At 38.8% G+C, this 14597-nt stretch overlaps 1 protein-coding gene across 2 annotated transcripts in view; it reads left to right on the forward strand.

Annotated features, from left to right (window-relative positions):
• Nucleotides 1-11834, forward strand: part of UIMC1 (ubiquitin interaction motif containing 1) — a 125118-nt gene extending 113284 nt beyond the window's left edge. For both annotated transcript variants that reach the window (XM_026006495.2, XM_072756532.1), the window contains exons 11-15: nucleotides 6073-6151; nucleotides 8249-8420; nucleotides 9730-9793; nucleotides 10850-10889; nucleotides 11387-11834. In XM_026006495.2, the coding sequence (XP_025862280.1) occupies nucleotides 6073-6151; nucleotides 8249-8420; nucleotides 9730-9793; nucleotides 10850-10889; nucleotides 11387-11597 (566 nt within the window). In that variant the 3' untranslated portion in view covers nucleotides 11598-11834. The remainder of the gene's footprint in view (nucleotides 1-6072; nucleotides 6152-8248; nucleotides 8421-9729; nucleotides 9794-10849; nucleotides 10890-11386) is intronic.
• Nucleotides 11835-14597: the final 2763 nt, after the last annotated feature.

The following is a 14597-nucleotide window of genomic DNA, read 5'->3' on the forward strand; positions in this document are numbered from 1 at the left end:
AACAGACTTTTCAGATATACTAACACTGAAAGAATTCATCACCAGAGACCTACTCACAAGAAATGTTGAAAGTCCTTGAGGCAACAAGGAACACTGCAATGGGCTGGATTGTGTCATCATGCCTCATGGGACTGTGTAACTAAATTTTACATTTAATTCTGATTAGGATTCGAATTTAAATAACTACATGTCTCAAAAAATGGTTGATAGGGACACCTGAGTGGCTCAGTGTTTGGGTGCCTGCCTTTAGCTCAGGAGGTGATCCCAGAGACCCAGAATTGAGTCCCACATCGGGCTCCCTGCATGGAGCCTGCTTCTCCCTCTTCCTGTGTCTCTCTTTCTCTCTCTGTGTCTCATAAATAAATAAATCAAATCTTTTAAAAAGAAAAAGGAAATGGTAGATAATTCTAATGATGGCCTTTATGTTGGGACTAGTGTTTTAGGGGAGGCTGATAACAAATGAGACAGGCACCATGCAGGTGGAACAAGCCTTCGGTTCTACCTCTAACTTCCCACTTAGGAAATGGTAGCCTGGAGGATGGTTGGTCTTAGCAGAACCATACGCAATTCTGTGGCTTCCTATTTTTTCTACTGAGGTGGTTTTGAGTTTGTGGGTGACCGAGTTGACTGTCATTCTATCAAATCTCTTCTTTGTGTGTATAATTTCTACTCTCCTCAAGGAGCCATCATCTTTAATGTTTACAATTCTAGGCTGCATGTTTTTATTTTTTAAAGAGTTTGTTTATTTGGGGGGGAGAGAGAGTGGGCATGCACATGGGGACCTGGGAAGGACAGAAGGAGAGGGACAGGACAGGCAGAGTTCCTGCTGAGTAGGGAGCCAGATACTTAAAGGACTGAGCCACCCAGACACCCCACATATCTTTAGTTTTGATTGCTTATCTTCTTTGAATTTTGGAAACAGTATAGGAACAAAAGTTTACTCAGTATTGGTAATTGTTCTGTAAGGCTTTGTTTGTTTACTTGACCATTCTGTTTGTACAAATTAGTATGAGAACTAAAGATTAAGACCTAACATAAATTATAGATAAGGTGGTAGGCACTGGTTCTAAGAGTAGTCCTAAAGCTTTGGATAAAACTAAGAAATCTGGAATAAAATGGGAATATTATAATAACAACAGATGTTTGCTGAGGGCTTTTTGTGGGCTAGCGACTATTACAATTTATTTGGGTTATCTGTTCTTTACAAAAACCAATGAGGGTAGATGCTCTTCTCTCATTTTGTAGGTAAGTCAGCTGATACTCAGGTTAAGTAACTTGCCCAAGGCAAACACAGCTAGTATTTGCTAGTAGAACCCCAACTAGTAGAATCCCAACTTGGACAACTCTAAAGTCAGTGCACTTTATTCTGCTAGGTGTTGCTGCTGCTTTTTTATATTAATAGTGCTAAGCCCAGTCACAAGCACAGCTCCTTAGGATGTTTTCCATCCAGTGTTACATAAAGGCCTGAGTTAATGGTTTTAGGTTTATATGTGGCCCTCTCAGCTTTCAGTGATATCTCTCCTTTCTATTCTATCCCTCCTACCTGGTAGTTGTCCTCAGACTCCCTTGTTCCTTTTGAAATCTTTGGCAGTTGTTACCAGTAGTTAGGTTTTTGGACTTAAGTTTCATATTGAAATTTTTTCTGCAGCTATTTGAAACAGCTGTTTTCAGCCCTCAAAAACTCTAGTGTGTAGCAGGCTCCTTTAAAGCAACATATACCTTCATGCTCCTTGGTAGGGGCAATAGGTTTCAAAGGGAAAATGTAGCTGTAGGGTCCAGTCCAGTTCACTCTCTGATCATAACACTTTTTTTTATCATAACACTTAATAAAAGAATTAGCATATAGTTTTTAGCCATCTGCCAAATCTCTCCCCTCAAATTCTTTTCCACTTGCCCACTCATTTACCATTTTCTTTTCTCATTCTTTATCCTCTTATTTTCCAGGAAAGGCAGCCTGCTCTTGTAAAACAACATACGCTGCTTTATTTTATTTTTTATGATTTTATTTTTAAGTAATCTCTGTATACAACCCTGAGATTAAGAGTTGCATGCTCTATCGACTAAGGTAGCCAGGTTTCTCAACATATGCTTTTGTAAAATTAGATTTGTGTTGTGTTCCTGGTGCCATGTTTCTTTGTTGTTGCTGTTGTTTTAGCTTTCTGATCTTAATCAGGTTATTTATTATTTCATCATCTATAAAATACAGATAATCATGTGCCTTGTGGTAAAAGATTAGAAATTATGTTTATAAAAAAAAAAAGAAATTATGTTTATAAAGTCACTGGCACAGAAAATGCCCTCATAAAACGAGCTTTTTTGAATCCATTGCTGTGATTTAATTTGGCAAATATTTATTAGCATCTTATCAATTCTGTACTCTGCTGAGGATGCTAAAGAAACAAACCCCAGAATCTCTGAATTCAGAAAGTTACATGGTATAGAAGGGAGACTGACATATAAATAAGTAACAACAGAAATCTGCTATGTGCAATAGAGGCATATATATATAAGTGCTAGAAGCAATTAATTCTTTTTCCAGCCTTGCTTGTGGAGTGCTTTCCAAGTATTTCTTTTTGGAAAAATACTTGGTAGTCAAGATGGACAAATGGAAAGAGAGAGGGAGAAAAAAAACCCTTAAAGGTTTCTGTAATCTGTGAGGTGCTATCCTTTTGAGAATTGATTTTAGTGAGACACTTGATAAGATCTCTCATAAAGTCCTTCTACATAAGATGGAGAAATGTGGACTGGCTGTTAGAATAGGAGGTGGATTTGAAGGTGGTTATACAACTATGTCCAGGATGTTTTTCTCCTACAATACTTTCTTTTTATTTATAAATCTCTGGGTTGGAAGGAACCTTGGAAATAGATAATGTACTTTAATTTGTACCTAAGACCGCTCTATAATCTGGTCTCTTTTTTTCTTCTTTTTTAATTTTTAATTTGACAGTGTAGAAAAGTATATAGTGCAAAAAGTATGCCTCCGTCCTGTTGGATTCCCCAAGAGTCCCTGTCATCTTCCCCAGAGACAAACACTATTTATATATTGTTGCTTGTGAGGGGTAAGGGGGGGAGGAGTTAGTTGTGTGTGTATATGATCTTGTTTTATCATGCATATCTTTTTAAACCTTGTGTTAATAGTTACTTGAGTGTATATACTTTCTCCCTTAGTAACTTGTAAGCTCCTTGAGAGCAAGGACCCTACCACATGATTTCTTGTATATCCTCCAAATCATTTGCACATTGAAGATTCTCAATAAATATTTGCCTGATTAAGTAGCTAAAGGAAATTTGGACGACAACGAAGAAGATGGTCTTATCTAGTAAAATGCCACAGGTTTCTGTCCTTGGCTTTATCATTTATTATAATGATAATAATTTTCCTCAGTGACTTGGATGAAGATGTAGAAAGCATGCATGTCATAAATGCAGATGACACAAAGAGAGCTGATAACATCAGATGACAGAATCAAGACTGCAGATGATCTCAACAAATTAGAATGTTCAGCTGAAAAGAACAGGGATAAATATAAAGTCTTGAGTTTAAGGGGGGAAAATAACCAACAACTTAGTTACCCAAGTATAGAATTAGGAGACTTGTCTTGATAATATTTTATTTGAAGATAATTTGGGAGGGTAGGGGATGGATCTTTTTTTTTTTTTAACTTTATTTATTTATTTATTTATTTATGATACACACACACACACACACACACACAGAGAGAGAGAGAGAGAGAGAGACAGGCAGAGGGAGAAGCAGGCTACACGCCAGGAGCCTGACGCAGGATTCGATCCTGGGACTCCAGGATCGTGCCTCGGGCCAAAGGCAGGTACCAAACTGCTGAGCCACCAGGGATCCCTAGGGGATGGACCTTAACTGCCTTTAAGATCAATTTAAGATCGTCAGTAAAGCAAATACAGAGTTGGCTGAATTAGAATATGAGTCTTGGGGTTAGTTTGTGGTTCTTGTGTTCTCTTTAATGGTCAGACTGCTTGTTAAGTGGTCCATTTTGGGGTTCCACACATGTAGAGAGAGACTGACAAATTGGGGTGTATGTAAAGGAGATCAACTAGGAATATAAAACTTGGGTATAGGAAATCAGGCTGATCTATCCTGGGTTCTAGCACTTAACCAATTGTGATAGCTTAGCAAAGTCAATTTCCCTGAGTTTGTTTCTGTACTTTAAAGTAGGGCAGAATAATAATACCAATTTTGAGGATGGTTATGAGGATTAGAATTAACCTAGGCAATCAAAAGTTTCTTCAGTTTGAACACCAATAAAAAATAAATTTATTATTAAAAAAAAAAGTTTCTTCAGTCATTAGAGATTGGATTAATGTCTAAATATAGTCCCTGCTTTGAAGGAGGTTCATTTCAGTGGGACAGACAACTAAGTAAATCCAAGATTGTAATCTAGCTTGTTCAGCGTTCAGAGAGCTGATTTATGGAAAAGCAGGTAAACTTACTCATATAGCTCCCAGTAAATAAAGATTGAGTTGGATTGTTATGTAGCAATAGAATGAGTTTTTCCCTAGGAGAAAGTGAATTCCCCTCAGTGAATGGATATAATCAAGTTGTGGATATAGGATTACTTACTGAGGATGCTTATAGAAGGCATTTTTTTATGAGTAGGTTGGACTAGAAGGGTAGGCATACTATGGACAGCTGACCAAATCTAGCCAGATATCTGTTTTTGTCAAGTTTATTGGAACATACCACACCCAGTTATTTGTGTGTTGTCTGTGGCTGCCTTCCTACTACAGTGTAGAGTTAAGTAGTGTGACAGATCATATGGCCTGCCAAGTATAAAGTATTTACTGTTTGGCCCTTTACAGAAAAGGTTGACTCCTGGACTAGATCAGTGCTTCACAACCCAAATTATTTTGTGAACTGATAACCTTCCTAAATTCTCTGGCATGGGGATTTCAAGTCGAGAGGGAAGAAGGCAAGATTTGAAGTGAGATGGTTACAGTTTTTCTTGTTACTGCAAGGAATGAAGAATAGAGAACAGTTGATTAACCTCCATGATCTCTTAAGAAACAATGACTTTATAAACAGATGCCTTTTGATGTGAGACAAAGTATTGGTATGCCACCTGGGCTAAAGTTGTCTATGCCACTAGAACTGGGAGGTGGTCCTAGCGTAGTGTGAAAAACTGCTTGTGTTAACCACTGTGTACTCGTTTCCTCTCATAATTGGAACACTTTCTAGAGTAAAGATTGGAGCTAATATGGGTACTCAGATAGATGTAGCTATCGTTACTGTATATCATAGGACACCTCATTGGAATGTGTCACGCCAGACAGAATTTTGATTGGAAAAGTGTAAAGGGATTGAGTGCTGCTAGTTGGGGTGCTATGCAAAACCTTATATGGACTAGAATTTTTTTTATTAAAAAATATTTTTAAAAGATTCTATTTATTTTAGAGAGAGAGCGCGTAAGCATGAGCAGAGGAGTGGGCGGAGCAAAGAGGGAGGGACAAGCAGACTGCGCTGAGCACAGAGCCCTTTTGGCTCCGTGTCACAACCCTGAGATCATGACCTGAGCTGAAACCAAGAGTCAGACACTTAACTGGGCCACCCAGGCGCCCCTAGACTAGATCTTTAAATCTCTTGGCAAATAGGAGATAAAAAGATCTCATTAGGGGATAAAAAGATCCCACAGCCCATCTTGTGGCTGGCAGTTTTAGTGCATACATTACAGGTGTTATTCTCTTTGCTAGAAAGGCAGAGGTTTCCCACACACTCCACTTCTTCCAGTGGAATAGGATTTTAAACTTTGCTTCTTCCCATACATTTTGTCTTTTATATTCAGAGTCTACTACCAACTAATAGTTTTCTTTCTTTCTCTTCCTTAATTCCTTCCTCCCTCCCTTACCCCCCTCTCTCTTCCTTCCTCCCCCTCCCTCCCTCCCTTCTTTCCTCTCTCCCTCCTTCCCTTTGTCTTCCCCCCCCATCCTCCCTCTCTCCCTCCCTCCCTTCCTTCCTTTCTTCCTTTTCTTCCTGGCTCTCTCTCTCTCTCTCTCTTCCCCCTCACCTTCCCTTTCTTTCCCTCCTCCTTCTTTTGTTGAAAGTGTTGACTCGGAGACAAAAAGAGGCCAAGAGCAAGAGTGACAGTGGGACAGCTGCCCAGACTTCCCTAGACATTGACAAGTAAGTAAGTATGCTGTGTTCTCAGAGCACTTTTAACATAGTATTGTTTGGATTAAATAAAGAGATCTATTCCTCTCTTATACCCTGGGTTTCTTTCGCCTTCCAATCACCTCATTACTTTGGTGTCTGAAGTTATTTTTCTTATTCCCAGTTTATGTCAGTGCAGGTAGCCTCTGTATTTTTTTTAATTACCCTAAAAAAGTCTTGCCACTAATTCCATTTGCTCTTAGCTTTCTGTTTTCTTTGAATTTGTGTATTTATGTTTTGGTACTTTTGGGAAGCGGTGAGCTATTTTGCAATGTAATGGTACAGAAGTTTAGTTGCAAAAGGTTCGACAGTATAGTGACTTCCTTGGGTTGTGAGTTGCAGCTTGACTAAGAAAGTACATTCTAAGGAGTAGTTCAGTATAAGTGATACCTCCTGAAAGTAAAGACATTACCAGCAATACATTAAAGCAGTTAGTCATTAGGCAGAAATGTTTATCTTTGAAATACAGATTTTAGACCTGAAATTGCAAGTCTGCTTTCCCTAATCCAGTTGAGCAGAGCTGATCATTTGTTCCCTTTGGATTCTTGTCATGTCGACATTCCTCTAGGATTGTATTCATCCCACCATATTGCAGTAATTTTTTTTCCTTTTTGATATTTCTGTCTCGCTGGGTAGGCTGTGAATTATTTGAAGGCAGATATTTGCCTTCATTCATGTTTATATCCTCAGCATCTAATAAAATGCGTTTGAGACAGCAGTAACAGTAATAGCTGTTTGTCGAACGCCTAATGTTATGTGCCAGCTACTGTGCTAAGTGTTTGATTTACTTAGTAACTCTCACAATAGCTGATAAGATACTCTTTCTTTTTTTAAAATAGATAACCAGTTATTTATAATTTCCCTTCAAATTCTTTAAGATCGTGGCCAGAATTGGCAAAGACTACCTGACTCAAAAACCTAGGCTCCTTCCATAGTGCTGCTGTCTCTCATGTAGGAGGGGATTAATATATGGTTTTTGTATTCATAAATCTTTTTTATTTTTTTTTAATCCATAAATTTTGAAAAGTACACTTGTCTAGCTTTTCTCATTAGGCAATTTTGTTCTGTTTTTAAAGACCCCCAGAGAAAGTTTTCCTTAGAGCTAATTCAGTTCTCTCTTGCTGTGTAGTAACTCAATAGTTATGGCCAGAAAGAGAAGTCTAAAGTAGCAAACTTTGGAAAGTTGTCTTTAGCTTCTTAAAACTAAGATGATCTTAAGAGTCAAGCAGATCTGACTTCTGATAATTATTAGCTATAGGACCTTAGGAGAATAGTACTTTCTCAATAGGGCCATTAATTGAGAAAATGTGTTTAAAAGGGCTTTGTACCAGTTCTTTTTTTTTCTTCTTGTACCAGTTCTTTTTACAGAGAAAATACTTAATGAATGTTCATTTTCTTCCTTTGTCCCCAGTGTTTTCCATTTTCACTGATGCTCAATAAACCTTACTTCAAGGACACAGTTTCCTCTCTTTATACAGATTCTGCTGTTATAAAAAAGATAAAAATAACTATGTATATGAAGTTATGCAAGTCTCTGGCAAAACCACATGGTTTTGGTAACTTCCTAGTTGATGTTGCAGGTTGTAGAATTAAGGAAGTCAGCATACAGACTTGATTTACTAATCAGACAAGTTCATCCACACTGGTAAAAATGTCATCTTGATTTAATGCTCTTGGTGTTCCTTTTTCTGTCTAAATTTTAACTTCCCTTTGAAAAAACTATTACACTTAATTTCAAAAGAGTTTGACAGAATATATTATGTCTGAAGAGCAATCACCATTGTTTGAGATAGTTAGAAGAGCTGAGTTCATTACCATCTCACTGCTGCAACAGCAGGGTACAGAGAAACAGTCAGGGAAAACCGCTAATCACTTAGTCCTTTTGATTAGCATCGGGTTAGTTTTATTGGTGATCCTGCTGAGTGAATCTGCATTGGTTGACATGTCTTTTCCACAGAATAACGTAGAAACACAGTTGACAGGATAACATAAAAACACAATTTGAGACATATACAGGAGCCCAGGCAAAAGCAAATCTTAAAACTGCTCTTTTTTCTTTTGATTGGCTAGGAATGAGAAGTGTTATCTCTGTAAATCCCTGGTCCCATTCAGAGAGTACCAGAGTCATGTAGAGTCCTGTCTCCAGCTTGCAAGGGGTGACCAAGGAGCTGGACCTGAAGAGAGTGGGAAGTTATGCTCAGCTATAGAGGAAAAGCAACAGCATCAGCTGAGGAACCCAAAGGTATGTATGGAATGTCTTAGGAAATTCTCCAAAGTTCTTCTATATGCTTTTTTTTCTTCCTCCTTCCTTTTTTGCCTATCTAGAAATAAGATTTCATTTTAAAATTATATTTTCTTTTAATTAAAAGAAAATAAATGCTCACTGTAGGAAACATAGAAGTTTAAAAAAAGTATAAAGAATTGGGAAGTTATCACCCATAATTCAGCTACTCAGAGATAACAACTTTTAGTATTTTGGCCTATTTTCTTTTTTTCCTATGCATTTTTAATGTAGTTGAGAATGTGTGTGTGTGTGTGTGTGTGTGTGTGTGTGTGTATAAACTTAACATTGTAGCATAAACACATTCCTAGGTTTATTTTCAAACTATTTTTAAAACTTACTCTTAATGTTTGTATTGCACAGAAGTCACTAAACCATTCTTATATTATTGGACATTCACATTCTTTCCAGTTCTCTTCATTGTAAGATTCTATTTGAACATTAATCTGTGTACCACTATTTCTTAGAATAGATTTCCTGAAGTGCAACTCATAGGGGAATACATATAAACATTTTGAAATCTGTTGAAACATACCACCAAATTCCTTTCTAGAAAGGATATCCAATCATACCCTCACTGCCAGGAACATATTTGAGATCAACTCTGTTTAGTACCTTGTGTGTTTGGTCTTAGGAAGCTGTGAGATTTGGCCCCTGGGCACTGGGAAGATGAATGTGCGTTCTGGGCTTTGCAATTAGAGATCAGAAAGAGCAAGTGTTGGTTTAGAGATCAAAAATAAAGCAGCAGCTCCATATTGCTTACTGACAGCAATCACTGCTGCACACGAAGGTAGAAAAGCCATTATCTGTCATGACAGAAGAAAGGGACCCCTGTACGAATGGGGTGATTTTGAGGTAGTGATTTGGAGTTGGGGCTTATAGATAAGTGCCTGTATCATAGAGCCAGTTTATTCTTCTGGCATCACTACCTCTAGAAGCTACCTTGAAATTGTTATTTTCTATTTTAAATCTCTCCAAATCCATCATAAGTCAAAGGCTACTGTTCTTTAATATTATCTTAGTGGGATAATTTGCCTTGACTCTGGTTACCCATCTTGGATAATATTCTTGGTATGAAGATAAGTTCTGTTCATCATCACAGTTTGTGTTTTTATATGTATACCCTCATTTATTAGAAAGCATAAGACTTTCCCAGATCTATGTCCTACATTTCTTCTCTCCTGGAGACAGATGTGATCTGGGCTAAGGAAGTTGTATTTTAGATTCTCTGTCGTGAGATAATCCTTTCATCTGTTTTTCTCTGTCATAGGAAAAAAACCACAGTGAAGGCCGACTCCTCAGTCTCTTGGAGCAGTCTGAGCACAAGACTGCAGGTGAAGACCCCAGGACCAGTTTCGTGAGCTTATGTCGAAGGCCTTCTAATGAAAATAATGACTGCCAACTCACTGTTTGTTGGAGTTATGTGGGTGTACATTTGACCCATTGGCCAGACTTTGAGACTCAGTCTAGGTTATATCTCCCTAAAGATGATGAGGACATACCCTGTCTTACTTACTCATCATGTGTTTCATTTCAGGCTTTATAGAGCCTGAACTTTCAGAACTTCCTGTAAAGGGGGAATTTTTTTTCCAAATCACAGGGGAATGACATAAACCCTGAGTATCTTACAAGGGAACAGGCTTAAAAACCAGACATGCAGACATTTCTTCCTCCTCCTAATGCTTTGTGCATCATTGGTTACTTTTAGTTTAGTGTCCCAACCTACACTTCTGGGGGATTGTAGAAAGTAACTCTGTTTCTCTGTGCCTAGTATTTAGGAAGCAGTAGAGTGGATTGGTTAGCAGCATTGCATAAAGTTAAAATAATACTGACTTCATAGATTTTAAGAATTATATATAGTAAAGTTCCAAACATATTCCCTGGCATAAATAGGCTCTTGATAAATGTTAGGTGCTATTATTACTGTTGTTATTAGTTGCTGTTGTTAAAATTCACTAGATACAGATGGAAGAGGAGCTTTTACTTACGCCTGGTGAGATTTGCTTACCTTCCAGTTCTGATAGTTCATTGCCACTAAGCAAATCTGTTTTGCCTTCTGATGACTATAAAAAGGCAGCCTCTCCCTGCTGCCTCTAGATCAGCATGTTGCAAATCTCTGCAGGTGGCAGATTTCCCTTGGCAGCTCCTTGTTCCTCAAGTCCAGATTTGAAGTAGATTATTCAGAGGTTGTTCATTCAGAAGTGTTCACCTTATACTTTTGACACAAATGAGCCTGTTAGATGCTAATGCTCACATTTTATGGGGATGGGGATCTGAGCTACCTGTATAAGACTGATGAAAAAACAGTGCCCAGAACACAGGAAGCATATGAGCAGTGAGAAGTGGTATGATTACAACACTGTTAACAACATTTTTTTTTTCTCTCACAGATGCAGAAATAAAGACCAAGTCTTCAGAAACAGGCTTCAGGTGAATTAGGGCATACGTTGAAGTATGGCTGTCAGCAGTTCTAGAAAAGTACAGACCAGGTCCTGGGTTCTGTGTATAGTGGATATTCAAGCTAGAAATCACCACGGAACTGTGTGACTTCTCTTACGATACCCCACTCCCCAATATATCTGGGCTAAGAATTGGATGGCTAGTTCAGTTTCATGGTGTTAAAACAGGCAGAATCAGAGTTGTGACTTATTCTTGCCTCCTAACCCTGGTTTTCCGACCTAGATTTCAAGATGTTTGGGAATTTGGGTATGAATTCTCATTCTCTCCCTATCTGTGTGGCTTTGGGTATATGATTTACCCAATGTCCTTATCTTTGAAAGGGGAATGATAGTGCTCATCTGGTTGGATTATTACAAAGATTATATAAAATAATGATGTGTAAAAGCCCTTGTACAATGCATGACACAAAACTTAGTGCTTTTTAGTAGGTGTATACTGAATTCTGGATTTTTCCCCCTTCTCTCTAGGATGCCCTCACCAGGGATGGAAGAGGCAGGCTGCAGCAAAGAGATGCAGAGTTCCCTTGCACATCTCGACTTAAATGAGTCTCCCATCAAGTCTTTTGTTTCCATTTCAGAAGCCACAGATTGCTTAGTGGACTTTAAAAAGCAACTTAATGTTCGGCAAGGTAGTCGGACACGGACCAAAGCAGGCAGAGGAAGAAGGAGAAAACCCTGAATTTCTAGGGTCCAGACACCGACAAAACCATTAGCAATAGGGGTGGGCCGTGTCATTAAGTCTTAGTGGCTTCTGTTTCATTGTTGAACAAGTTTTTTGGCCCTGCAGTTTTCACCACCAGCACCAACTCAGCATTCTTGTTTTGATGTTTTCTATAAGCTATACAGACAATTGTGTATAGTATTCTGTTTTATAACAGTCTGGATTCACTTATAGTTAAAAGAAAATTTAAATATATTTATGTTTGTATGAAATCTTATTTCAATAAGATGGAGATCTTCCCTTTTTTCCTCTGTGTTGCAGGGCTTGGGATGGGAATATTTAAATTGTGGAGCCAGTTCTGAGACTCCTAAATTACATGTTTCCTAATTAATTCCATTACTGTTTTTTGACATACTGCCTATATTCATTGAGTGTATAGTGCACAATTCTGAGCACTGCATGGTTACTCCCTTGACCTTTTCTGATATCATTGTGGAAGGTGCCAAGACATCAAATCCTGCTTCTTATTTAACTATCCCTACCATTCAGCGACCTGTCACTTCATCTTGCTGCCTCACATAGTTAAGAATTCTCAGCTGGAGCATAGGACCTTTGAGGGATATGTCTGGCCATTCTTACAAGGAGTTTGTAAGTGAATGCTCTTACTATTTCCTATGCAATTATTTTTCCTCCTAGATTAACCAGTGGCAATACCAAGCATATTCATCTATTAAAACCACGATTAGTTCTCTTTGTCAAAGGTCATAGGAGCAATAGGAAATAACTTCTATTTCAGTATATTTGTAGAGGAGTGCACATTCTTGACCACATTGCCCAGGAGCTTTCAGTGTAGAACAAAGATGTGGTCTGTCTGCAGTGTACTTACAGACTCCAAAGATGAGAGGATGTCAAATGGCAGAAGCAACTACCTGAGGGAGATGACCCAACAGGATTCTAAGAAAGCTAGTGTTGGCTCAAGATGATTTGAAGATATAATAAAAGACTGTGGGAGGTGGCTACTGAGCACGAAAGGATCCTGGGACAGGATAAATAGGGGCACCACTCAGACTAACTTCTGATTCATCAAGTTCAAAGTTACCTTTTTCTTGATTATAAGATGAAAATGAGGTGTGTGTTAGACTTGGGGGTTCAGAGATAATTAGGGTGGAAGGTACAGCATAAGCTTTTAAGGTACTGTTTCTTGCCTATGCCATTGCACACAAGCTCTTTGAGTTAAAAGAAGGCAGAATGGCAGACACACTATTTCTTCCATGTTTTGGTGCTGGATGGCACTGACCTTGTGACCAGCATCACGTAAATAACAGGTATTATTTTTTGAGGAACTACTGTGGTTTAGATAATGTATGTACCTTCATTTAATCCTCACAGCAACTCTGTGAGGTAGGTAGTATCCTCCCTAATTTTCAGGTGAGGAAACAAAGGCTCAGAGGAATAAATAAAGCCACTTTTTTGTCCATGGCAGTGAGATCACAGTGCTCCTCATATTCAGTCCTAAAGAAAATGCTTTGACTCTAGTGTTTTCCTTCTAACAAAAAGTAGTTTATTAGTTCTGTCCCATCAACTTAATTCTCACTAATCTCTCTCATTAAATGGCAATTTATTGGAGGTAGAACATTATAAATGGGATAGTATGTTTATCTCTGCCTGAAGAGGAAAAAAAGGGGAAAGGCTGATTCTAGAAAGCTAATTTTTTTAGCTTAAAATTGCACAGTCTCCCTAGAATATGTGTCATGGCAAATTGTTGGAGGAGAGTATGGGTCAACAGGACCAGGACCAATAGGCTTTCTTGTTAGCTAGTGGGTAGTCAGGGGGAAACAGCTTTCTCCAGTGCCCTCTGCTGCCCTACCCTTTTGCCCCCTCCTCTCACTCTAGTATCCCTATCTTTGGTAAAGGCTGCTTGTTGGCTTCTTGTTTTATTCTCCATGTGTCAGCCTGTAGGAGAGGCATTAGTGAGACAAGTCAGTGGAAAGAGTATCACATCAGACTGAATCTGACCCCTGCTTCTGATACAGGTTAACCCCTCTGAGACTTAGTTTCCTTGTCCATAAAATGGGAAAATTATACTTAACGGGGTTCTAAGATAATGGGTATAAATTCACAGTATTTGTCTCATGAAGAAGATGAGTAAGTGGCAGCAGTTATTAATGTGATGCCAGTTTTGTATGTCATAAGTTGTGTTAGGGTGAGAGATGATAAAGCCAGAGAGGGATGGGATGCAGATGCAAGAGATGGTTCATGGAGTGAGCGCTTAACTTCGTTAGCTTCATCAACTACTAGCCTTCCACAACAAGCTTGAGTCCCTGGGAATTTAGAGCTCACCTACAACCCCTAGGTTTTGGGTTGTTTTGTTTTTGTTTCTTCTGAAAGATGGCGAGCAGATGATCTGCTGGTATTACCAACTCTTGGAGAGCTGGAAGTCTCCGTGAACTTCATAAGCTATTACCATAAATTGGGAAAGAGGAGTTATTTGTGTTAGGCATTGTGGTTGTGTAATTTCCTTTCATCCTTACAACAGCCCTCTAGTAGAGGCTGTGCCTTGCCCATTTCCTCTGGGCACTCACCATTCTATTACATACAATGTCCTATTGCAAGAACTTTCCACTCGCTGCCTTAGCATGTCTCTAGACTTGTGTGTGGCATAGGCTGGGAAAGCTAGGACTTAAGCCCCTGAGGCAGTCCTCAGCTAGTGAAAAATGGAAGTTGGAGGATAAATACTTGAGCCTCACCTTAGTTGGGTACATTCCCCACTAGAGTTCCCAGAGTTCCTCTGTGGGATTGAGCCTCTGTAGCTCCCAGCAGCAACTTAATTATGTATGCGTTCTGTTGGTTTCCTTTTATTCCTACCTCATTTCCAGCTCTGTTGTCAGTGGTTTCTGGATCAGGGCTGGGACTAGGGTGAGGGACCCTCACCACATAAGGGCAGAGTTGGCACTTATGTGATGGTATGAGGGCCTTTTTACATTTTGTAGATAGGCATTCATAAGCATCACCCTAATT

The sequence above is a fragment of the Vulpes vulpes genome, chromosome 4, assembly GCF_048418805.1.
Source record: "Vulpes vulpes isolate BD-2025 chromosome 4, VulVul3, whole genome shotgun sequence".
NCBI classification, from domain to species: Eukaryota; Metazoa; Chordata; class Mammalia; order Carnivora; family Canidae; genus Vulpes; species Vulpes vulpes.